Source organism: Ranitomeya imitator, chromosome 1 (genome assembly GCF_032444005.1).
Source record: "Ranitomeya imitator isolate aRanImi1 chromosome 1, aRanImi1.pri, whole genome shotgun sequence".
Lineage (NCBI taxonomy): Eukaryota > Metazoa > Chordata > Amphibia > Anura > Dendrobatidae > Ranitomeya > Ranitomeya imitator.
In genome coordinates, this window is record NC_091282.1 from 1,054,561,992 (window position 1) to 1,054,587,384 (window position 25,393).

The 25,393-nt window shown below is 44.0% G+C and overlaps 1 protein-coding gene across 2 annotated transcripts in view; it reads left to right on the top strand.

The window, feature by feature from the left end:
- Positions 1–25,393, top strand: part of GLRB (glycine receptor beta) — a 212,149-nt gene that overhangs the window by 170,245 nt on the left and 16,511 nt on the right. Inside the window, exons 8-9 of one of the 2 annotated variants that reach the window (XR_011316977.1) lie at positions 22,144–22,296; positions 24,830–24,953. Coding sequence is in view for 1 of the 2 variants with exons in the window: in XM_069744125.1 (XP_069600226.1) it covers positions 22,144–22,296 (153 nt within the window). In the remaining variant the exon portion in view is untranslated. The remainder of the gene's footprint in view (positions 1–22,143; positions 22,297–24,829; positions 24,954–25,393) is intronic. The other variant, XM_069744125.1, reaches the window with a different exon arrangement.

Genomic DNA, 25,393 nt, shown 5'->3' on the forward strand with positions numbered 1-25,393 from the left:
GCTGGGGTAAGTTCACACTAGACTTTTTTTTTTTCTGCATGAAAACCTAATCTCTTTGCAGGAAAGAAGCTGCAAGAAAAAGCATGTTTTCTTTGGTGTTTCTTGCACTTTTTGCTGTATTTTTGCTGCGGTTTTGGCATGCTAGATTTGTCTCTTGTGCAAAAGTTTAGTGTTGAAAAGTCTTATTCCATAGAATCAGGCTATGTGCACACATTGCGGATTAGGCTTAGGAATTTCTGGTGCGGATTCTGCCTCTTCTGGCAGAAAACGCACCTGTGGATTTGTTGCGTTTTTCGTGCGTTTTTGCTGTGGTTTTCTTGTTGATTTGCTGCGTTTTTTACCCCTGCGGTTTTCTATAATGGAATGGGTACAAAAACGCTGCAGATTCACAAAAAAGAAGTGACATGCTACTTCTTTTAAACCGCAGCGTTTCCGCAGCGGATTTTCCGCAAAGTGTGCACTGCATTTTTTTTTTCTCATTGATTTACCTTGTACTGTAAATCAATTGCGGATCTGCAGTGTTTCTGCACTGCAAAAAACACTGCGGATCCGCAGAGAATCCCCAACGTGTGCACATACCCTCAGGTTTTGGCACACAAAAATGCAGCAAAACCTGACACCTGCGTTATTTCAGCAGTTTTTCATCACCCATTCAAGTCAAAACTCTGAAAGAAGTGACATTCTCTATGTCCAAAAACACATGCAAAGCACAAAATACTCATGACAAAGAAACTATTGTGTGTGCATGAGATTTCTGAAATGTCATAGGCTTTGCTGGTACTGTAAAAAGCAGCTGAAAATTGGCATAAAAAAACACATAGTGTGAACTTAGCCTGAAATGAACTTTTTTTGTTCCATCTTTCCAACCATCTGCGAGGAAAAAATCACAGCATGCACTACTTTGTTCCAAGTATCTTATGAGAATCACTCATTCAAGTCTATGGGTGGGTAAAATCTTTTTAGTAAATCTGTCCCACACTGAATTTTGGAGTGGCATCCATTTTTTTTTTTTTTACAGATACATTGCTATTTTGAACATAGGAAACTGTATGTGATCATGTACTGTTTTTAAAATGAAGATGTATGAAAATGGATGGCAACTGGAAGTAAAAAGAAAAAAAACCTGGCACACTGATAAAAATAAAAAACTGACACACTGACGAAAATTGTCCTAGTTTTCTGGATGAAAACTTGTTAGGCTGTAGCTTGAACTCAATGGCCTTAAAGCTGTAATCCCATCTCAAGATAATATCTCAATATGTAGTAGATGTGGTAATATTAGCAAATACCTCCAATTAGAAATTTAGTATAGTTCTTCTGATTTGCTCTGTCGCTTACCCCATGTGCAGTGCATTGCAGTAGCTTAGGTATTCATGGTAATGACCACTAACTGTCACTATGAGTGGTTGTAACTATGGATGTGACATAGCTACCGTGTATACTCGAGTATAAGCTGACCCCCCTAATTTTGCCACAAAAAACTGGGAAAACTTAATGACTCGAGTATAAGCCTAGGGTGGGAAAGGCAGCAGCTACCGGTAAATGACAAAAGTAAAAATAGATACCAATAAAAGTAAAATTAATTGAGACATCAGTAGGTTAAGTGTTTTTGAATATCCATATTGAATCACAAGCCCCATATAATGCTCCATACAGTTTATGATGGCCTCATAAGATGCTCCATATTAAAATATGCCCCATATAATCCTGCATAAAGGTTAATAATGGCCCCTTAAGATGCTCCATAGACTCATTTGCCCAATATAATGCTGCACAAACGTTGATCATGGCCCCATAAGATGCTCCATAAAGATATTTGCCCCGTATAATGCTGCACAAACCTTGATTATGGCCCCATAAGATGCTCCATACAGACACTTGCCCCATATAATGCTCCACAAACGTTAATTATGGCCCCATAAGATGCTCCCCCTTCCCTGCCGACCCCTGGGTATGACTCGAGTATAAACCGAGAGGGGGACTTTCAGCCCAAAAAAATGGGCTGAAAATCTTGCCTTTTACTCGAGTATATACAGTAATTATTATAATAGTGGTTTTTTTATTATAGCACCATTTATTCCATGGCACATTACATGTGAGGAGGGGTGTACATAATAAAAAACAAGTACAATAATCTTAATCAATACAAGTCACGGCTGGTATAGGAGGAGAGGGGACCCTACCCACGAGGGCTCACAATCTACAAGGAATGGTTCAGAAGGATTATACTCCACTTCTAGTTGGAGGTATTTGCCATTATTAATATTATTACTCCTACTACACATTATGTGTATACATATGTACTATGATTTTCTTTTTGCCATTAAGTCTTCTGGGTCACATAATGTATTTTTTCCTACAGTTTTTTCTATTGCAGCTAGATAATCCATAAGAGCCCTAGATACTCCAAGACCCAGCGGCTCTGCTATGCTGTGATACACATGGTGATCATATGATCGAAGTGTCCAAAAACCGCAGGATTGTCAGTGGCTGTGAAGTGATTATATAGCGGCCGATGCCTGGGGACCTATCCTGCTCATTCTAGATTGCAGAGGTGGGGCATTAAAAGGTTATCCAAGACTGAATTATTGATAGCCTATTTTTATTGGTCATCCATGACAGCACCACGGAGAAAGGGGGGATCCGCCCATCAGGAACAGGAAACCTACAGATACATAAGGGCGGCACCTCTCCCACGCATCAGTTGGTTTCCTGCTCCTGGAGGACAGGATGCCCTACAGATATCCGATGTTCATCTGAAGATACCCCGGCCGGCTGTCCGACTCAGGTAGCGTGGAGATCTTCTACCTAGGTCAGTGCGGCTCCCTGGAAGCGCCACGGTGGGTCCTGGTAGGGCGCCATGGCAGTGAGGGGAGCAAGGGAGCGGAGTCCGGAGGATGTCCGTCTCCAGGTGCCAGTGACCGAGGTGAGTGTTTTCCTCCCCCCGGGTTCCGTTCAGTCTCTCGGTGCCTCTGCTGCTCCTGCGTCCCGTCGGTCGTCCTGCCCGGGGGGCTTGGCGTGGCGGGGTCGGCCGGAAGTGACGCGGCAGGGGGCGCGGCCTAAACCGGAAGTCGGATGCCAGCCTGCGTCTGCTGCAGACGCCGCTGTGCTGCGGCCACATGCAGCGATGGGGGCGGTCGGAGGCCACAGGGAGTCTGGCGGTGACCTAAACATGGGGGGGGATCCCCTGGCCACACATCTTCTGACAATCCGGATCCGGGGGAAGGGCTATATATAGCCACACAGAATGCTGCAGGGCTGCTTGTGAGCCCATCTGCAGCAATGGATGAGCCAGAAGCTCCCGTCGGTCTGCTGGAGCAGGAGCAGGTCAGAGCCTCGGAGAGGTCCCATGCAAACCCCCAGCCGAAGACCCGCGGACGCAATGATCAGCCCAGTTGCACGACTTCTTCTAGACTGAAGGATCCGGTTCGCTCCCCAGTAATCCCGTACCTACCACTGCTGCCTGGGTATGAGATCTTCGTTAATGTACCCTGATGCAGTCTTTTCCTATGTTTTTTCCTTAGGGGAAAAAATGCACTGGTAAAGTAAAGCATAAGGAGTGCGCACTATGTGGTTGCCCTTTGCCAGACGTCTACCCTTAAAGTCTATGTCAGTCGTGTGTGCCACAGACGGTAGGGAGAAAAGGAAATCTATATTTGTGGCACACACGACTGACATAGTCTTTTAGGGTAGACGTCTGGCAAAGGGCAACCACATAGTGTGCCTATGGGAGCAGGAAAAAAAAACCCTATGTAATTTAACTAGTACTACCGCTATTAATGTGTGTGTATATACATATATACACACACACATATACAGTGGGGCAAAAAAAGTATTTAGTCAGTCAGCAATAGTGCAAGTTCCACCACTTAAAAAGATGAGAGGCGTCTGTAATTTACATCATAGGTAGACCTCAACTATGGGAGACAAACTGGGAAAAAAAAATCTAGAAAATCACATTGTCTGTTTTTTTTATCATTTTATTTGCATATTATGGTGGAAAATAAGTATTTGGTCAGAAACAAACAATCAAGATTTCTGGCTCTCACAGACCTGTAACTTCTTCTTTAAGAGTCTCCTCTTTCCTCCACTCATTACCTGTAGTAATGGCACCTGTTTAAACTTGTTATCAGTATAAAAAGACACCTGTGCACACCCTCAAACAGTCTGACTCCAAACTCCACTATGGTGAAGACCAAAATGCTGTCAAAGGACACCAGAAACAAAATTGTAGCCCTGCACCAGGCTGGGAAGACTGAATCTGCAATAGCCAACCAGCTTGGAGTGAAGAAATCAACAGTGGGAGCAATAATTAGAAATTGGAAGACATACAAGACCACTGATAATCTCCCTCGATCTGGGGCTCCACGCAAAATCCCACCCCGTGGGGTCAGAATGATCACAAGAACGGTGAGCAAAAATCCCAGAACCATGCGGGGGGACCTAGTGAATGAACTGCAGAGAGCTGGGACCAATGTAACAAGGCCTACCATAAGTAACACACTATGCCACCATGGACTCAGATCCTGCAGTGCCAGACGTGTCCCACTGCTTAAGCCAGTACATGTCCGGGCCCATCTGAAGTTTGCTAGAGAGCATTTGAATGATCCAGAGGAGTTTTGGGAGAATGTCCTATGGTCTGATAAAACCAAACTGGAACTGTTTGGTAGAAACAAAACTTGTCGTGTTTGGAGGAAAAAGAATACTGAGTTGCATCCATCAAACACCATACCTACTGTAAAGCATGGTGGGGGAAACATCATGCTTTGGGGCTGTTTCTCTGCAAAGGGGCCAGGACGACTGATCCGGGTACATGAAAGAATGAATGGGGCCATGTATCGTGAGATTTTGAGTGCAAACCTCCTTCCATCAGCAAGGGCATTGAAGATGAAACGTGGCTGGGTCTTTCAACATGACAATGATCCAAAGCACACCGCCAGGGCAACGAAGGAGTGGCTTCGTAAGAAGCATTTCAAGGTCCTGGAGTGGCCTAGCCAGTCTCCAGATCTCAACCCTATAGAAAACCTTTGGAGGGAGTTGAAAGTCCGTGTTGCCAAGCGAAAAGCCAAAAACATCACTGCTCTAGAGGAGATCTGCATGGAGGAATGGGCCAACATAACAACAACAGTGTGGCAACCTTGTGAAGACTTACAGAAAACATTTGACCTCTGTCATTGCCAACAAAGGATATATTACAAAGTATTGAGATGAAATTTTGTTTCTGACCAAATACTTATTTTCCACCATAATATGCAAATAAAATGTTAAAAAAACAGACAATGTGATTTTCTGGATTTTTTTTTCTCAGTTTGTCTCCCATAGTTGAGGTCTACCTATGATGTAAATTACAGACGCCTCTCATCTTTTTAAGTGGTGGAACTTGCACTATTGCTGACTGACTAAATACTTTTTTGCCCCACTGTATAAACACACACACACACACACACACACATATATATACATATTATTATTATTACTATTTATTATTATAGCGCCATTTATTCCATGGCGCTTTACATGTGAGGAGGGGTATACATAATAAAAACAAGTACAATAATCTTAAACAATACAAGTCATAACTGGTACAGGAGAAATGAGGACCCTGCCCGCGAAGGCTCACAATCTACAAGGGATGGGTGAGAATACAGTAGGTGAGGGTAGAGATGGTCATGCAGCGGTTTGGTCGATCGGTGGTTACTGCAGGTTGTAGGCTTGTCTGAAGTGGTGGGTCTTCAGGTTCTTTTTGAAGGTTTCGATGGTAGGCGAGAGTCTGATTGGGAATATACATACATTGTATAGCGGTAGTACTAGTTAAATTTCATAGGGTTTTTTTTTTCTTCCGCTCCCATAGGTGGCGGAAGAGTCTGCCGATTTTACTTCAAAGCTTAGAGAAATTATCAGTGGAGGAGTAAAAGATTCCCTAAAATCCTTCCAAGCCTTCCAAGAGAAGAGGGGAGCCTAGCGTTTCACATTAGTCTACTCCCCCTAGGAAAGAATGTAATTCGGAAACCTCCGTCTCCTCGGCATCCTCTTCAGAAGAGGATTCTAATCGATTCTGCTTCCCGCTAGACCAGATGGACAGGCTGATTTAAATCAGTCAGATCCACCATGGGAGTGGCTGATGAAAAACCAGAAGTTTCGGCACAAGATCTAATGTTTGGCGGTCTAGACCCAAGGAAGCGTAAATCATTTCCACTTAATGACAAAGTTCAAAACCTTATTAAAAGTGAGTGGAAAAAGCCAGAAAAAAGGGCTCCCTACCACCGGCTTTTAAACGGAGATATCCCTTTGACAACCCCTTGGTGAACACGTGGGATAAGGCACCAAAATTAGACGCAGCGGTGGCTAAAGCTTCTAAAAAATCCTCTATTCCCTTCGATGACTTGGCTTCTTTAAAAGATCCTCTTGATAAGAAGGCCAATTCGTTTCTTAAAGGGACTTGGAAGATGTCGGCTGGTGCTCTAAGACCGGCAGTTGCTGCGACATGCGCAGCCAGATCGATGATGGTCTGGCTGGACCAACTAGGGTCTAAGCTAGAAGATGGAGCCTCTAGGGAATCCATATTAAAATCCCTGCCGACAATCCAGAATGCCGCTGCTTTTCTCACGGACGCGTCCGCAGATTCTGCAAGGATGGCAGCTATGGCTGCAGGATTATCAAATACGGCACGCAGGGCCCTATGGCTGAAGATTTGGCCTGGCGACCTTCAGGCAAGATCCTGTCTTTGCTCTATTCCGTGCAAAGGAGAATACCTGTTCGGTCCGGTTCTAGACGAACTGCTGGAAAAGGCCGGAGATAAGAAAAATAAATTTCCCAGTCTACCGACCACTTCTTATAGGCGTCCCTTCACAGGGAAAAGGTTATTTAGCAGAAGGCCGGCCAGGAACCAGGGCAGATGGGACGATAAAAAGAAAAAAGGTACTGGATTCATGTTTGGAGGTGGGGGATGTCAGGAGCCATCCCGTGAGATCAAAAAGCCACCGCAATGACTAGTCACCCCGGTGGGAGGTAGACTATCTGCCTTTTACCCAGCCTGGTCCAAAATTTCCAGTAGCAATTGGATTTTGGGAATAATAGCTACGGGTCTACGGCTAGAGTTTTCCTCTATCCCTCATAATTTTTTCAGAGTTACCCCGCTCAGGTCCTCTCCAGCAGAACAGGTGGCCCTGGAAATGGATGCTCTGTAAGAAGGTCCTATCAGAGGTTCCGAAAGGAGAATGGGGTAGAGGATTCTACTCTCCTCTGTTCCTAATACGTAAACCAGACGGCTCCTTCAGAACCATTATCAACCTTAGGGCACTTAACAATTTTCTGACCATACAACCGTTTAAAATGGAGACTGTTAATACCGCAATAAAACTACTGTTTAAAAACTGCTTTATGGTGGTGTTGGATTTAAAGGATGCCTATTACCATATCCCCATTTACGTATGTAGGACACCAACGATTCCTGAGGGTAGCGGTCCGGTTAGATGGGGTGGTCAGACATTTCCAGTATAGGGCCCTCCCTTTTGGTATATCGGTTGCCCCCCGAGTATTTACTAAGGTAATGGCTGAGGTCATGGCCCACCTACATGAGTCTGACATTCTGGTAATCCCCTACCTGGACGATCTCCTTATCGTTGGTAAAACAGCGGATCACTGTTTAGAACAATTACGGTACATAAAGTAATGTCTGCCCTGGAGCATCTGGGATGGTTACTAAATGTCAAAAAGTCCCGGTTACAGCCCATGAAAGTGCAGCGATTTTTAGGCTTGACCTTGGATTCCCAGGATCAGGAATGCCATTTACCTCACGAAAAAATTGATCGCCTACACCTTCAAGTGCTAAATGCCTCTAAAAACCCCACCATGTCCCTTAGAAAAGCAATGTCTCTGTTAGGCTCTCTCTCGTCCTAAATTCCAGCAGTCCGGTGGGCCCAGTATCATAGAAGAATACTTCAGGGTGAGGTATTATCACAACAAAAAATGTTGGGTCACCTAGAGAGCCAGCTGACCTTGTCCCAAAACACTATTGTATCCCTCAAATGGTGGCTAGACCGAAATAACTATTTAGCAATGGATATAAAACTTAACTTTTACTGTTCTATTAAAAATGACAAAACAATGTGACACAGAAACTTATACCACCTTAGTGAAGAAAAACTCAAAAAAATGGACCAACAAGACACGATAGGGAATTGTTTAAAAAATGAGCTGGTACATGAAAGTCTTGAAATCAGACCCCAATAACACGCACACTATATATTCCTCATTGTATTGGAATTACAGCCACATATTCCTGCAGGATATGAGCCCATTTTCATGTGGGCTGTGCTATACAAGGGGATACTCAAAAAATACTTGGTCCCTTCCAATTATGGATTATCAGAACACATGCCAAAGAAACACACTTGTTAGCGTATTAGCTACTTTATGAAATATGATTTAACGGGAAAAGTTCCCAATGACCATTTTATCCGTAAATTGGGCTGTTCTCATAAACAGTCTGCCCCAATTAAATACACAAACGTTATGGTTACCAAGACAAGACTATAAAGCAGCTATAAAAATTGCAGCAAATTTAAAACAAAACATACATTGGAAAAGCCCAATGTTAGCCCAAAACATTATATGGCCATATTGTCCATAGGAGACCCGGGTATTCCAATTGTTCACCTCTAAATGTCCCCCGTAAAGACTCTGACACCTCAATATAAGTACCGTATTTTCTGGTGTATAAGATGACTGGGCGTATAAGACGACCCCCAACTTTTCCATATAAAATATGGAATTTGGGATATACCCGCCGTATAAGACGGGGGTCATCTTATACGCCCAGTCATCTTATACGGCGTGTGCGGTGCGTATGGTTCCCAGGGTCTGGAGGAGAGGAGACTCTCCTTCAGGCCCTGGGATCCATATTCATGTAAAAAATAAAGAATAAAAATAAAAAATATGGATATACTCACCCTCTGATGGCCCCTGGCTCTCAGCGTTGCAAGCGGCAGCCTCCGTTCCTAAGAATGCATTGAGCGTAGGACCTGCGGTGATGTCGCGGTCGCGTGTCTCTCCTTCAGACCCTGCGAACCATCAGGATTGCTCCCTGCACACGCCGTACCCGGCGTATAAGACGACCCCTAACTTTTGAGACGATTTTCAGGGGATAAAAAGTTGTCTTATATGCCGGAACATACGGTAGGTCATTGTATAATATTCTATACCAATTCTTTCAGTGCTATTCGTAACATCCAATATGATTAATTAAGCACTATAGAATGGTTAGATCTCACCCGTGTCCCATCAGGAACATGTCACGTTACTCCATATGAGGGAAAGCCGGGTAGGGGCTTTTTCTTTAGAGTGGCGTCCCCCGATGCGTTTTGTCCTTACATGGACTCATCAGGGGAGTGTGATACCTGAGTTGGCTGCATTACACCTTCCCCGCTCGTGTCCTTTAACCCCTTCCCGACCTGTGACACAGCGTATGCGTCATGAAAGTCGGTGCCAATCCGACCTGTGACGCATATGCTGTGTCACAGAAAGATCGCGTCCCTGCAGGCCGGGTGAAAGGGTTAACTCCCATTTCACCCGATCTGCAGGGACAGGGGGAGTGGTAGTTTAGCCCAGGGGGGGTGGCTTCACCCCCTCGTGGCTACGATCGCTCTGATTGGCTGTTGAAAGTGAAACTGCCAATCAGAGCGATTTGTAATATTTCACCTAAAAAAATGGTGAAATATTACAATCCAGCCATGGCCGATGCTGCAATATCATCGGCCATGGCTGGAAATACTAATGTGCCCCCACCCCACCCCACCGATCGCCCCCCCAGCCCCCCGATCTGTGGCCCGCTCCCCTCCGTCCTGTGCTCCGCTCCCCCGTCCTCCTGCCCGCTCCCCCCGTGCTCCAATCACACCCCCCCGTGCTCCAATCAAACCCCCCCGCACTCCGATCCCCCCCCGTGCTCCGAACCACCCCCCCTGCACACCGATCCACCCCCCCTGCACACCGATCCACCCGCCCGCACACCGATCACTCTCCCCCATGCTCCGATCCCTCCCCCCCCGTGCTCCGACGCCCCCCCGTGCCCTGATCTCCCCCCCCTGTGCCCTGATCTCCCCCCCTTATACTTACCGATCCTGGCGGGGTCCCGTCCGTCTTCTTCCCCGAGCGCCGCCATGTTCCAAAATGGCGGGCGCATGCGCAGTGCGCCCGCCGAATCTGCCGGCCGGCAGATTCGTTCCAATGTGAATTTTGATCACTGTGATATAATCTATCACAGTGGTCAAAATAAAAAAACAGTAAATGACCCCCCCCATTTGTCCCCCATAGATAGGGACAATAATAAAATAAAGAATTTTTTTTTTTTTTCACTAAGGTTGGAGTTAGAACTAGGGTTAGGGTTAGGGTTAGGGGTAGGGTTAGGGGTAGGGTTAGGGTTAGGGGTAGGGTTAGGGGTAGGGTTAGGGGTAGGGTTAGGGGTAGGGGTAGGGTTAGGGGTAGGGTTAGGGTTAGGGGTAGGGTTAGGGGTAGGGTTAGGGTTTCGGTATGTGCACACGTATTCTGGTCCTCTGCGGATTTTTCCGCAGCGGATTTGATAAATCCGCAGTGCTAAACCGCTGCGGATTTATGGCAGATTTACCGCGGTTTTTCTGCGCATTTCACTGCGGTTTTACAACTGCGATTTTCTATTGGAGCAGTTGTAAAACCGCTGTGGAATCCGCAGAAAGAAGTGACATGCTGCGGAATGTAAACCGCTGCGTTTCCGTGCAGTTTTTCCGCAGCATGTGTACAGCGATTTTTGTTTCCCATAGGTTTACATTGAAATGTAAACTCATGGGAAACTGCTGCGGATCCGCAGCGTTTTCCGAAGCGTGTGCACATACCTTTAGAATTAGGCTATGTGCACACGGTGCGGATTTGGCTGCGGATTCGCAGCAGTGTTCCATCAGGTTTACAGTACCATGTAAACCTATGGAAAACCAAATCCGCTGTGCCCATGGTGCGGAAAATACCGCACGGAAACGCTGCGTTGTATTTTCCGCAGCATGTCAATTCTTTGTGCGGATTCCGCAGCGTTTTACACCTATTCCTCAATAGGAATCCGCAGGTGAAATCCGCAGTAAATCCGCAGGTAAAACGCAGTGCCTTTTACCCGCGGATTTTTCAAAAATGGTGCGGAAAAATCTCACACGAATCCGCAACGTGGGTACATAGCCTTAGGGTTAGGGTTGGGTTGGAATTAGGGTTGTGGTTAGGGTTAGGGGTGTGTTGGGGTTAGGGTTGTGGTTAGGGGTGTGTTGCGGTTAGGGTTGTGGTTAGGGTTACGGCTACAGTTGGGATAAGGGTTAGGGGTGTGTTGGCGTTAGAATTGAGGGGTTTCCACTGTTTAGGCACATCAGGGGGTCTCCAAACGCAACATGGCGCCACCATTGATTCCAGCCAATCTTTTATTCAAAAAGTCAAATGGTGCTCCTTCCCTTCCGAGCCCCGACGTGTGCCCAAACAGTGGTTTACCCCCACATATGGGGTATCAGTGTACTCAGGACAAACTGGGCAACAATTACTGGGGTCCAATTTCTCCTGTTACCCTTGAGAAAATAAAAAATTGCTTGCTAAAACATCATTTTTGAGGAAAGAAAAATGATTTTTTATTTTCACGGCTCTGCGTTGTAAACGTCTGTGAAGCACTTGGGGGTTCAAAGTGCTCACCACATATCTAGATAAGTTCCTTGGGGGGTCTAGTTTCCAAAATGGGGTCACTTGTGGGGGGTTTCTACTGTTTAGGCACACCAGGGGCTCTGCAAACGCAACGTGACGCCCGCAGACCATTCCATCAAAGTCTGCATTTCAAAACGTCACTACTTGACTTCCGAGCCCCGACATGTGCCCAAACAGTGGTTTACCCCCACATATGGGGTATCAGCGTACTCAGGACAAACTGGGCAACAATTACTGGGGTCCAATTTCTCCTGTTACCCTTGAGAAAATAAAAAATTGCTTGCTAAAACATCATTTTTGAGGAAAGAAAAATGATTTTTTATTTTCACGGCTCTGCGTTGTAAACGTCTGTGAAGCACTTGGGGGTTCAAAGTGCTCACCACATATCTAGATAAGTTCCTTGGGGGGGTCTAGTTTCCAAAATGGGGTCACTTGTGGGGGGTTTCTACTGTTTAGGCACACCAGGGGCTCTGCAAACGCAACGTGACGCCCGCAGACCATTCCATCAAAGTCTGCATTTCAAAAGTCACTACTTCCCTTCTGAGCCCCGACGTGTGCCCAAACAGTGGTTTACCCCCACATATGGGGTATCAGCGTACTCAGGAGAAACTGGACAACAACTTTTGGGGTCCAATTTCTCCTGTAACCCTTGGGAAAATAAAAAATTCTGGGCTAAAAAATTATTTTTGAGGAAAGAAAACGTATTTATTATTTTCACTGCTCTGTGTTATAAACTTCTGTGAAGCACTTGGGGGTTCAAAGTGCTCACCTCACATCTAGATAAGTTCCTTTCGGGGTCTAGTTTCTAAAATGGGGTCACTTGTGGGGGGTTTCTACTGTTTAGCCACATCAGGGGCTCTGCAAACGCAACGTAACGCCCGCAGAGCATTCCATCAAAGTCTGCATTTCAAAATGTCACTACTTGACTTCCGAGCCCCGACATGTGCCCAAACTGTGGTTTACCCCCACATATGGGGTATCAGCGTACTCAGGAGAAACTGTACAACAACTTTTGGGGTCAAATTTCTCCTTTTACCCTTGGGAAAATAATAAATTGCAGGCTAAAAAATCATTTTAGAGAAAATAAAATTTTTATTTTATTTTCATGGCTCTGCGTTATAAACTTCTGTGAAGCACTTGGAAGTTCAAAGTCCTCACCACACATCTAGATTAGTTCCTTTAGGGGTCTAGTTTCCAAAATGGGGTCATATGTGGGGGATCTCCAATGTTTAGGCACACAGGGGCTCTCCAAACGTGACATGGTGTCCGCTAATGATTGGAGCTAATTTTCCATTTAAAAAGCCAATTGGCGTGCCTTCCCTTCCGAGCCCTGCCGTGCGCCCAAACAGTGGTTTACCCCCACATATGGGGTATCAGCGTACTCAGGACAAACTGGACAACAACATTTGCGGTCCAATTTCTCCTATTACCCTTGGCAAAATAGGAAATTCCAGGCTAAAAATCATTTTTGAGGAAAGAAAAATTATTTTTTATTTTCATGGCTCTGCATTATAAACTTCTGTGAAGCACCTGGGGGTTTAAAGTGCTCAATATGCATCTAGATAAGTTCCTTGGGGGGTCTAGTTTCCAAAATGGGGTCACTTGTGGGGGAGCTCCAATGCATAGGCACACAGGGGCTCTCTAAACGCGACATGGTGTCCGCTAACAATTGGAGCTAATTTTCCATTCAAAAAGTCAAATGGCGCGCCTTCCCTTCCGAGCCCTGCCGTGTGCCCAAACAGTGGTTTACCCCCACATATGAGGTATCGGCGTACTCGGGAGAAATTGCCCAACAAATTTTAGGATTCATTTTATCCTATTGCCCATGTGAAAATGAAAAACTGAGGCGAAAAGAATTTTTTTGTGAAAAAAAAGTACTTTTTCATTTTTACAGATCAATTTGTGAAGCACCTGAGGGTTTAAAGTGCTCAATATGCATCTAGATAAGTTCCTTGGGGGGTCTAGTTTCCAAAATGGGGTCATTTGTGGGGGAGCTCCAATGTTTAGGCACACGGGGGCTCTCCAAACACGACATGGTGTCCGCTAACGATGGAGATAATTTTTCATTCAAAAAGTCAAATGGCGCTCCTTCCCTTCCGAACCTTACCATGTGCCCAAACAGTGGTTTACCCCCACATGTGAGGTATCGGCGTACTCATGAGAAATTGCCCAACAAATTTTAGGATCCATTTTATCCTGTTACCCATGTGAAAATGAAAAAAATTGAGGCTAAAAGAATTTTTTTGTGAAAAAAAAGTACTTTTTCATTTTTACGGATCAATTTGTGAAGCCCCCGGGGGTTCAAAGTTCTCACTATGCATCTAGATAAGTTCCTTGGGGCGTCTAGTTTCCAAAATGGGGTCACGTGTGGGGGAGCTCCAATTTTTAGGCACACGGGGGCTCTCCAAACGTGACATGGTGTCCGCTAAAGAGTGGAGCCAATTTTTCATTCAAAAAGTCAAATGGCGCTCCTTCCCTTCCAAGCCCTGCCGTGCGCCCAAACAGTGGTTTACCACCACATATGAGGTATCAGCGTACTCAGGACAAATTGGACAACAACTTTCGTGGTTCAGTTTCTCCTTGTACCATTGGGAAAATAAAAAAAATGTTGCTAAAAGATAATTTTTGTGACTAAAAAGTTAAATGTTCATTTTTTCCTTCCATGTTGCTTCTGCTGCTGTGAAGCACCTGAAGGGTTAAAAAACTTCTTGAATGTGGTTTTGAGCACCTTGAGGGGTGCATTTTTTAGAATGGTGTCACTTTTGGGTATTTTCAGCCATATAGACCCCTCAAACTGACTTCAAATGTGAGGTGGTCCCTAAAAAAAATGGTTTTGTAAATTTCGTTGTAAAAATGAGAAATCGCTGGTCAAATTTTAACTCTTATAACTTCCTAGCAAAAAAAAATTTTGTTTCCAAAATTGTGCTGGTGTAAAGTAGACATGTGGGAAATGTTATTTATTAACTATTTTGTGTCACATAACTCTCTGGTTTAACAGAATAAAAATTCAAAATGTGAAAATTGCGAAATTTTCAAAATTTTCGCCAAATTTCCGTTTTTATCACAAATAAACGCATAATTTATTGACCTAAATTTACCACTAACATGAAGCCCAATATGTCACGAAAAAACAATCTCAGAACCGCTAGGATCCGTTGAAGCGTTCCTGAGTTATTACCTCATAAAGGGACACTGGTCAGAATTACAAAAAACGGCCAGGTCATTAAGGTCAAAATAGGCTGGGTCATGAAGGGGTTAAATCAGACGGGACAGGAAATGCGTCAGACGCCCATTATGCAAGGCGTACAGCTAATCTCCTGTCACTGGTTCGCGCTCCCGCTGTCCTGGAACGCACATAGCGCACCTGCGCAGTACGTGGAGCGCCAAGCCCCTAATAGTGACACGCAGACGTATTCCTTGCGCATTCGACGGGTTAAGTCGCATTGCGCCTGTGCAGTGCTTAGAGCGCATAGTCCCTTATAATGACATGCAGACCTTTCTTTTGCGCCTGCGCTGGATTGGATCACATATTACACCGTCCTCCCAATGGAGGAATACCTGTCTCATCTACTCCAGTTCAGGCGCTCCACGTACTTCACAGGCACGCTATGTGCGTTCCAGGAAAATCAGGAAGGACAGGGCCACAGTTATAGTAATTGCCCCCTTCTGGCCCAGAAGGACTTGGTTTTCATGCCTCAGAACCATGTCGATATCCGACCCATGGGTCTTACCAGACATCCTAGATCTCCTATCCCATGGCCCAGTCTACCATCCTCGGGCGGTTGGCCTTCGTCTGACAGCGTGGATTTTGAGCGGTCGCAGTTAAGAGATAGAGGTTTCTCTCTGGGCCTGATTAACACTCTGCTGAAGAGCAGAAAAATAATCACCACAAAAATTTGTCAAGATCTGGACAATATTTCTTCAAAACTCAGGGGTAGTAGCTGGTCAATCAACACCAATAGACCAGATTTTGGAGTTCTTGCAAAAGGGGTTGGCTATGGGGTTATCCCCAAATACTCTTAAAGTGCAGGCGTCAGCCTTAGGGCCTCTCTTTGGCTGCAACATTTCTGAAAATTACTGGGTCAGCAGATTCATCAAGGCGACATAACGGTCTAGGCCAATGGTGATAGAGTCATGCCATGGAACTTAAACTTAGTCCTCTCGGCCATGACAGAAGCCCCATTTGAGCCAGTTTCTTCAGCCTCTATTAAAAATCTGTCTCTTAAGGTAGCCTTCATGGTGGACCTAACGTCAGCTCGTAGGGTAGGCGACATCCAGGCGTTATCCAGGCTTCCCCCTTACATGCAACTTAGGGATGATAGAGTGATACTGTCCCCTGATCCAGCATATCTTCCTAAAGTAGTGTCCAGATTCCATAGAACACAGGAGATAGTTCTTCCATCTTTCCTCCCTAATCCTACTAATGATAAGGAAAGGAAACTATACACTTTAGACATAATAAGATGTATCCTAGAGTATCTAGCAGTGACTGATCCTTGGGAGATAGATAACGCCCTATTCGTGTCCTATCAGGGTAGCAGGAAAGGTCATAGAGTATCAAAATCTACGCTAGCTAGGTGGATCAGGGAGGCTATTTCGCTGGCATACGTTTCAAAGGGCAAGCTGGCGCCTGAAGGTATAAGAGCGCATTCCACTAGAGCTATGGCTGCCTCGTGGGCGGAGAGGTTAGAGGTGTCGATTGACCAAATATGTAAGGCTGCTACTTGGTCTTCTCCAAACACTTTCTATAACCACTATAGATTAAACCTGGGTGCCTCCTCGGACCTCTCTTTTGGTGTAAGGGTGCTGCAAGCCGTAGTCCCTCCCTAAACAGTTACTCTCTGTAATTCTCTCCGTGGTGCTGTCATGGACAACCGATAAAGTCTTAGTTACTCACCGGTTAACGGTGTTTTTCGGAGTCCATGACAGCACCCGTACATACTCTCCCATCTTCTTAAGTTCTGGGTGTACACCTCTTCCTTTGTTTATATAATCTACTTGTGGTGAATAGTTAGCAGTAGTATCGTTGTATATTAATTATGCTGTTAACCTTGGTGGTCCTCTTGTGCTCTGTAAACCAACTGATGCGTGGGAGAGGTGCCGCCCTTATGTATCTGTAGGTTTCCTGTTCCTGAAGAGCGGATCCCCTCTCTCCGTGGTGCTGTCATGGACTCCGAAAATCACCGTTAGCCGGTGAGTACCGTAACTAAGACTATGGGATAGGTCATCAGTATGAGATTGGTGGGGACACCCCCACTGATCAGCTGGGATCTGCTCCTGCAGAAGTTGGATATAAGCAATGTACGGGGCAGAGCTCAGCCGTCCTATACATCGTGTGGTGGCCACTGCTGGGTACGGCACCTTGTCACCTTCTAGTGATGGTGCACCAACCTTCTTCTGATAGCACATCCCAAGCATAGGTCCTCAATAGTCCATTCCCAGACAACCCCTTTAACTAGGGCCTAGGGAACCACACTGTCTGCCGTAATTAAGAGGTCATCAATTTTCTGTGAAAGGAAAAACGTCCACTTCCTCATCAATAATGTATCCTGCACTAGATCGGGTTTTATGAAATGACCACAAAACGTCACAGGGAGAATCGATGCTCATTAATATTAAAGCTCCCCCTGAGAGGAAAGTGTTGGCTGGCTCTAGAAAAAGCACGGGAACCTGAGAAGTATCAGCAGCACATCAGTATATCACGGAGAGGAATCCCCCGGTTGCAGAGGCTTCTTTCTATCTTTTATGGTATAACAGACCCCTAAGGATTTCTCAGTTCTGTAGGCTGGTGCGGTGGTGACCACAGAACTCCTGGTATGGCTACTAAAATTGTATGAAGGCAATGAGCAATGCAGTAAGCACTCTTCTAGCCATGATGTGTCCAGTGATGGATGTCTAGACGATGATGGGTTCTGTCGTTTAACACTAGCTGCAATGCTGAAGGTTGTCATTCCCTGGTGTAAACTCTCATTCCCATTTTCCAATAGAAAAGATTAACAAGTTGCCCAAATTATCAAATTGATGTACAGGATATCAAGGCCACCTTCTGTTCGCGTCCTCCTAAATTGCTCTTATTAAATATTCTCTTCATGAAATATTCAAAGTAATGATTTCCCCCAGCTACAAGCAGATTTATTGGTATCCACAGATCATTAGCGGGACCTTAATCACACATTTCTATGAATACTTGCTATTACAACCACTTATTGCATTTAAATGTGTCTATATGCAGGCATTGCACATACTGGCGTATCTAGAGTCACCTCTATATGGAGATTTCAACTCCAACCAGGTAATTATTGAGACTCAAAAGAAACCTTAAATGTGTCCGTGCAGAGAATGATGTAGGTCGAACCCTCTCCTCCCGCGTATGATCACTAGAAACCTGGACATTGATCTCAACCAGCGTGTGCTAGGTTATACTGCATCTTCAAAAGGTCAGATGAAGCAGTACAGTTAAAAACACGGATTTCCGAGTCCGGGGAATCTAGCTTTCTTTGTATAGTGACGAAATAAATTTAAAAAAAGTTCAGTTACTACATATGGATGCCAGCACTATGGGGATTAGCCTCTGATAGGATTAATGCAGTGACATCAGTGGTGGTCCTACCAGAGAGGAGTGGAGAGAGCGTGTTTGTAACGTCTAGATGCAAATTGCCACTTTAGAGAGGAAGTGGACTTGAACTTTAGCGCCACCTATTGAAAGCAGCAATCCTACATGTCCAATATCGACCCTTTAACGAGCCTTATTTATGACAGGATAAAAGCCAAACCAGAATCTCAATTTGCATACATGATGCTTCGGGGTTTTGCCCCTCATCATTGCAAAGTATGAGATCTTATTTGGCTAGGTCAGAGGCTTAAGACTGGGATCTAAGGTGTAACGTTTCTTTTTGTGGAGCATGCATGGCTTATAAGTGTCCTCACTCTGACATGCCAGGTCTGTGACATAGAACACTCTCCATAGGCATGTTAAGTACAGCAGAAACCAAATGGGAATCTGAAGATTAAGCTTGAGATTAGAGAATTGGTGGCAGGATGGTTAAAAAAAAGCCACCAGGCATGTTGACTATGCAGTTGACATATATTTGTTAAAGGGGTTATCGTCAAAGACCTTTTAATATTCTACATAGCTGAGAAATTCCATCAATATTCACCTCCGGCCTCTTACTGGCATTTAGGAATAGACTGGAGAAGTTCGACTCATGCAGCTTGACTAAGGACCTCGAGTCTGGGGTCCATGTGGATGGATTTTGTCCATCCAGCCAGATTTACATGTTTGTGAACGTAATCACACAAGGCACAGAAGCTATGACCATCACCAGCTTGAGACCCATCACTACAGGAAAGAATTGGGAAAAATGTAAATCCTGGCCTCCAGCCTCTGTAGTGAAATAGTCATCGCTGGTTGTTCTGTATTGCCCCTTGTGGCCCAAAAAGATGTCCCCGTGGCTTTTTAGCATAAGCGTTGTATAAAATTGTACTAGATGCCTGTGCATTTTCCATACACACATGGTAATGTAAGGGCATATATAGCAGATTACATTACAGTTAGAAAAGTTATTAGAAGTAAAAGTCCCCCCAATGTGGCTAAAAAAGTGTAAAAATATAAGTAAATCTAGTTTCCAATTAAAGGGAACCTGTCACCATGAAAATGCAGTCTAATCTGCGGGCACTGTGTTATAGAGCAGGGGGAGCTGAGCAGATTGATATATAGCTTTGTGGGAAATGATTCCGTATAACACATGTTTTAATCCTTTATTTCTCTGCTCTTTCTGGGATTTTTGGTCCAGTGGGCGGTCCGATCAGTGACTGACAGCATTATTTGTTTGTGTGCATACAGAATTAACTGTTAGTCACTGATTGGATCACCCACTGGACCAAAAATGCCAAAAAGAGCAGAAGTTTATATAATGAAAACCCAGCTTATACTCAATCTTTACTCTCAAAACTACATATCGATCTGATCAGCTCCCCCTGCCCTAGGACATGACGCCTGCAGTTTGGATGGCATTTTTATGGCGACAGGTTCTCTTTAAATAAGCTCAAGACCCAAAATATGCATTCCTCCTGTGAAAAGACAGCATATAAATGGAAAGCGCACCAGTAGAGCTCTCAGAGCTGCGTCACCGCCTGTGAGTTGCTGAACCTCAACTGAAAATCCCATATGGCACCTGCTCCCTGTGCTGGCGCTTCCTTCTTTCCGAAGCGCTGGTTGCCTCTAGCTGCAGGCGGGGTAAGTGGAGAACCGGCCCTTTTGCGTCCGTACCTTGCGGCCCTGATTTGGCCTGCAGATCTTTAGTTTGACAAGTGCTATTGAGCAATCGGATGATTCAATAACTGAACTGTGACTGCATTAAAAAAATTACTTTTTCCCTAATAAATAAGACCTCTGTTATTGCCATGTTTGTAAAAGTTGAACACGTGTGGAGAGATCTTTAAAATTGCTGTTGGGAGAAGGCACCTTTCAAATATCAGATACCAGAAGCAGTTTGCAAACTAGTGGTCCAAAATTCCAGTTGAGAGGTGTAAGAAACTTGTTGATGGTTATAGTTTGCAATTGGTTGCAGGTATTTATTCCACAGGGTGTGCAACCAAATATTAAGTTACATTCCAACAATTCGGTCCATCCCATTTTGGGGGTTTAGTGTGAAAATGGCCAATTTGCCTTTTTTTCGTGTTTCTTTTTTTTTCTTGTGGTGTTTCAGTACACACAAAAGGAAATAAAAAGTGTAATTACAATAATTTTCTGGGAGAAATACTTCATGTTCTGCAGCAATTTCAAGGGTGCCAGCACTATAGAGAGAGAGAGATAGAGAGAGAGATACGAGATAGACAGATTTATCTACAGTAGATATATATAGATGTATATTTCACTTGTAAACAGATAAGGTAAACAACAAATGTGGATTGTCCTGTCAGTTCTGCTATACCCACATTCCCTTAAAGGTGTGTTTTCGATGTACAGGTAAAATGGGTCACTCATGAGATGTTAGTCACCATAAAGTGTGTATAAATACCATATCAATGTTTTTGGTTAAGTTATGTCAGTTTTAATAGAAAGCAATGCAATTGTAATTTTAGAAATGTTATTCTATGAGCCCTATGTGGTGCAGTCTCTTACAGACACAAATATATTTGTGAGGCCACATTCACACATTCAGTATTTTACATCTGTATTTCTGAGCTAAAAATCATGGGTGGGTGAAAAACACAGAAGCAGTGCACATGTTTGTATTATACTTTTCCTATGACTGTTCCACTCCTGTTTTTGGTTTACAAATACTGAACGTGAGCTTAGGCTATACCATTTCATCCTACTTGGATTTTTTTCCAGTTTGTTTGTACAGGGTGGGCCATTTATATGCATACACTTGGGTGGGCCATTTATAAAGTTGGATACAAAATGTCCAACTTCAAAATGGCTGCCATGGTCACCACCCATCTTGAAAAGTTTTCCCCCTCCCATATACTAATGTGCCACAAACAGGAAGTTAATATCACCAACCATTGCAATTTTATTTAGGTGTATCCATATACATTCCCTCCCATGTCTATCCATATAAATGGCCCACCCTGTACAATAAAAATTACAGACGTCTCCATTCTTTGTAAGTGTGAAAACATGCAAAATTGTCAGTATATCAAATACTTATATTCTTTATTTTATTTGTATATACCATATATACACGTGTATAAGCCGAGTTTTTAAGCACATTTTTTGTGCTGAAAATGCCCCCCTCTGGTTATACACGAGTCATTGTCCCAGAAAGACGGCGGGGAGGGAGAGCAGCAGGTCACAGAGGCAGGAGCCGGCGGCTGTGGCTGTAACTGTGCCCGCTGCTAAAGACAAATGAATATTCACTGGGCTGGCAGAGAATATTCATTACTCTTATAGCACGCACAGGTACAGCCGCAGCTTCCAGCACACATCCTACTTACCTTCCCTGCGTGCCCTCGCTGCATCTCCTTCCGGTGCCAGTCTTCCGGCCGAGCGATCACGTGACCCCCGCTCATTAAGGTGATGAATATTCACCCTTCTCCACTCCCATAGGGGAGGAGTGAATATTTATTGCTTTAATGAGCGGGAACACGTGCTAACTTGACCAGAAGAGCTGCAGGTGCCGGAACAAGATGCAGCGAGGGCGCGCAGCGAAGGTAAGTAGGGTGTGTGTTTCTTTTTTTTTTTTTTTTTAGATAGACTTTTGTATACATTTGTGTTGATCCCGTGATTTCTGTGATATTCCGATATGTCGACATAATTGCTATGCACTCCCCTGTCATTATTGGTTTTATTGTTGTCCAATAAAAAGATATGACTTCTATCATACATTCAGGTGTGAAAATGCTTCTTTCCTAAACTGTTCCTGTAAATAAAAAAAACCACACACATAACTTGTAAATTTAAAAAAATATATTTTTGACAATCTTTTTCTTCTCAAGGTTACTACACCTGCGTGGAGGTCATCTTCACCTTGAGGAGACAAGTCGGATTCTATATGATGGGTGTCTATGCTCCTACCCTGCTTATAGTTGTTCTCTCTTGGTTGTCTTTCTGGATCAACCCAGATGCTAGTGCTGCCCGTGTACCACTAGGTAATTATATCTACTAAAGGGGTTGTCCACTACTTGGACGACCCTTTTTTTTAACGTTTATTACCACAATGGCAATGTTTTTTTGAGGCATAGTATCTATCTGAATGGCTATATTGTTAATATTCCCTAGAATCCCAGCACAAAGTTTCTTCTACCTTTTGTATGTTTTTCATCTCCTTCTCCTCTGTGCATCCATTTTCAGAGTTGAGTGGACGGGCGGCTCATTCTTATCTGCTAAAACTATATTTCCCAACAGCACCCTGCTTTTGCTAAAGGCTGCAGGCCACTCCTTATTCTGTGTCCTTCTGTTAAAGACGAATAAGTTAGCATTGCCAATTTTTTGATGATATGGATAAGGTGACCAGTGATATTTTTAATATGACCATTTACCATTGATATGTAGTGACTGTGACCCACTGTTTGACCATTACCCATTGCTATTTACAAACTTCACATTTCACTGGTGGTTCATGGAGATCTTCAGATCATGGTCATGCTCCCCCATGCATCCATAGGTGAACCAAGGATAGCATAGCTGAACTAGGCTACAACCCCGCTATTATGTGAATGCGGATGCTTAGGTACATCTGTTTTTCATGAATTAGACAGGGTCATTGGATGCAATTGCGGCTGGTATCAGTGGGATCTTCAGCATAGCAAAGCTGAACTGTGCTACAACCCGGCTGTCAGATGTTTTAATAGATAACATAGATTATCTGAGTATACTCGACTGACAATAATACAACTGCTGGAGGACAGATTCTGTTGCACAGGAGGGTAAAGACCCAAGGGGGTATGTGTAGTCATTGGGGGGTGGATGGGAGCTGAAAGTCAGTGAATATTTAAAAATGGCTTGTTTTGGCACACATGATTGATTCTAAACATACTGAAAACGGAGACCACATTATGGTTCTTGGAATAACCCTTTAACATCTTAAAATTCTTATACACTCTTTCCGCATTGGTGTCACTCCAGCAATGTAACCGCCAGGTCTCCCGATGCTTGCATGACTTCGTTATGGTGTGTGAGCACTGCAGGCAGTCAGCAGGCATTGATGGGCTGCAGCACTCCTACTTCATCAGGTGTCCGAGCTTTGTCTGAAAGAAGCAGGAGTGCTGTAGCCCATCAACGGCCTCTGATCGGTTGCAGTGCTCACGTAGAATAACAATATGTTCCATCGGAAAACCTTGCTCTGGCAGTGCTGAAATGGTGCCAGTGAGCAAAGAGTATCAGTTTTCTTTCATTTTACACAGGGACTACAGCATATAAGAAGTTGTTCATATAGTAGTTTAAAATGTTTTTCTATCCATCATCCAGCACAAATCAGGTTTGTTGTTTTTTTTTTGTACATCCCAAAGCAGTACAGATATATTTATTAAAGAAGAAAAGGTTGAACTTTGTGAAGACCTTGGTTACGTGAATTTTATCTTTTTCTGTCTCTGTCTCTTACAGTTGTGCTCAAAAGTTTATATACCCCGTCACAATTTTTGCTTTCTTGGCCCTTTTTTCAGAGAATATGAATGATAACACCAAAACTTTTTCTCCACTCATGGTTAGTGGTTGGGTGAAGCCATTTATTGTCAAACTACTGTGTTTTCTCTTTTTAAATCATAATGACAACACAAAACATCCAAATGACCTTATCAAAAGTTCACATACCCTGGTGATTTTGACCTGATATCTTGCACAGAAGTTGACACAACAGTGTTTCTTCCCCGGCGGCCGTCCGTGTGGTACTGATGCGGCACACGGTTGCCACACGTAGTACACACGGTTGCCACATGTAGTACACACATGGATATCTCCGGTACCGTTTTTTCTGGTACTGGAAATAAACTGACGTGTGAAATCGGCCTTAGTGCCAGTGAGGTCATGGAGGGTGTCGAGACAGATGAGTAGGAGTAAGTAGATTGTGATTAACATATAGAAGGAGGGAACAGAGAAGAGTTAGATTGGTGAGTCGAGGTCATAGGACTGTCTAAAGAAATGTGTTTGTAAAGCACGATATTGTGTATTCAAGAAAACTGGCACAGTGCAAAAGAAGTCTGGGAGATGGAGGTGCGAGATTCGGATTATGTTTGTCTTAGTTCAGTTGCAGAACGGAGGGCACAGGCACAGGTAGGGTGATAGGAACAGTTGAGGAAGGTGATATAGGGCGGTGTAGAACTGTGGAGAGCTTTGTGGGTGAGAGATAAGTTTGCATGTTTTGTATCAAATCGGCAACCAGTGCGGTGACTGGAAGAAGCCACCTGGGCAGAGATAATTTTGTCTTGCAGGTTGTTGTGGTATGTGTGTTTGTTTTTTTGTTTGTTTGTTTTTTTATTACCAGTATGTCTTCTTATATTCCAATAGGCCCTCTTTTAATGTTATAATTATAATAATTATTTTGCCATGTTACACTCTATGGTAATGAAGAGCATCTAGTTTGATTCTTAAGCTAATACTATCATTGGTGCATAAAAGTAACCTGTCACTGTAAAGAAGATTGCTAATCCTTTCATATTTTTTTCTGCCTATATTTTTCATTCTCAGATCATTCCATGTGTAAAATATTTCCATCTGTGTGTCTGACATATGCTCTTTGCATGTGGAATATCAATGTGCCAGGGAAATCATCACATGACCATCACTCATCATTAAGGATTGGCAACGAACTGTAAGATTTGTATAATCCCTTACCTCTGCTACTTAATTAAATGCCATGCATTGTTTTCTGTGTGTGCGTAGTTTTGTCTTTGAATTTGTTTTCCTAACCTTTTACCCTAAAAATATGTAAAAGTGAGATTTATGTGATTGACGTTTTGCTTTATAGATAGTTCATCCACTCAGGGAAACAGAAGAGCAGGATGGAGTATTAGTGCTTGCAGTATCATTTCTATCCATATAATCTACTATATAATTGTCTAAGGGTCACTTCCCTCTTTCTGTCTGTCCTTCTGTCTGTCACGGAAATCCCAAGTCGCTGATTGGTCGCGGCAAAACAGCCACGACCAATCAGCGACGGGCACAGTCTGGCGGCAAAATGGCCGCTCCTTCCTCCCCGCAGTCAGTGCCCGCTCCATACTCCCCTCCAGTCAGTGCTCACACAGGGTTAAT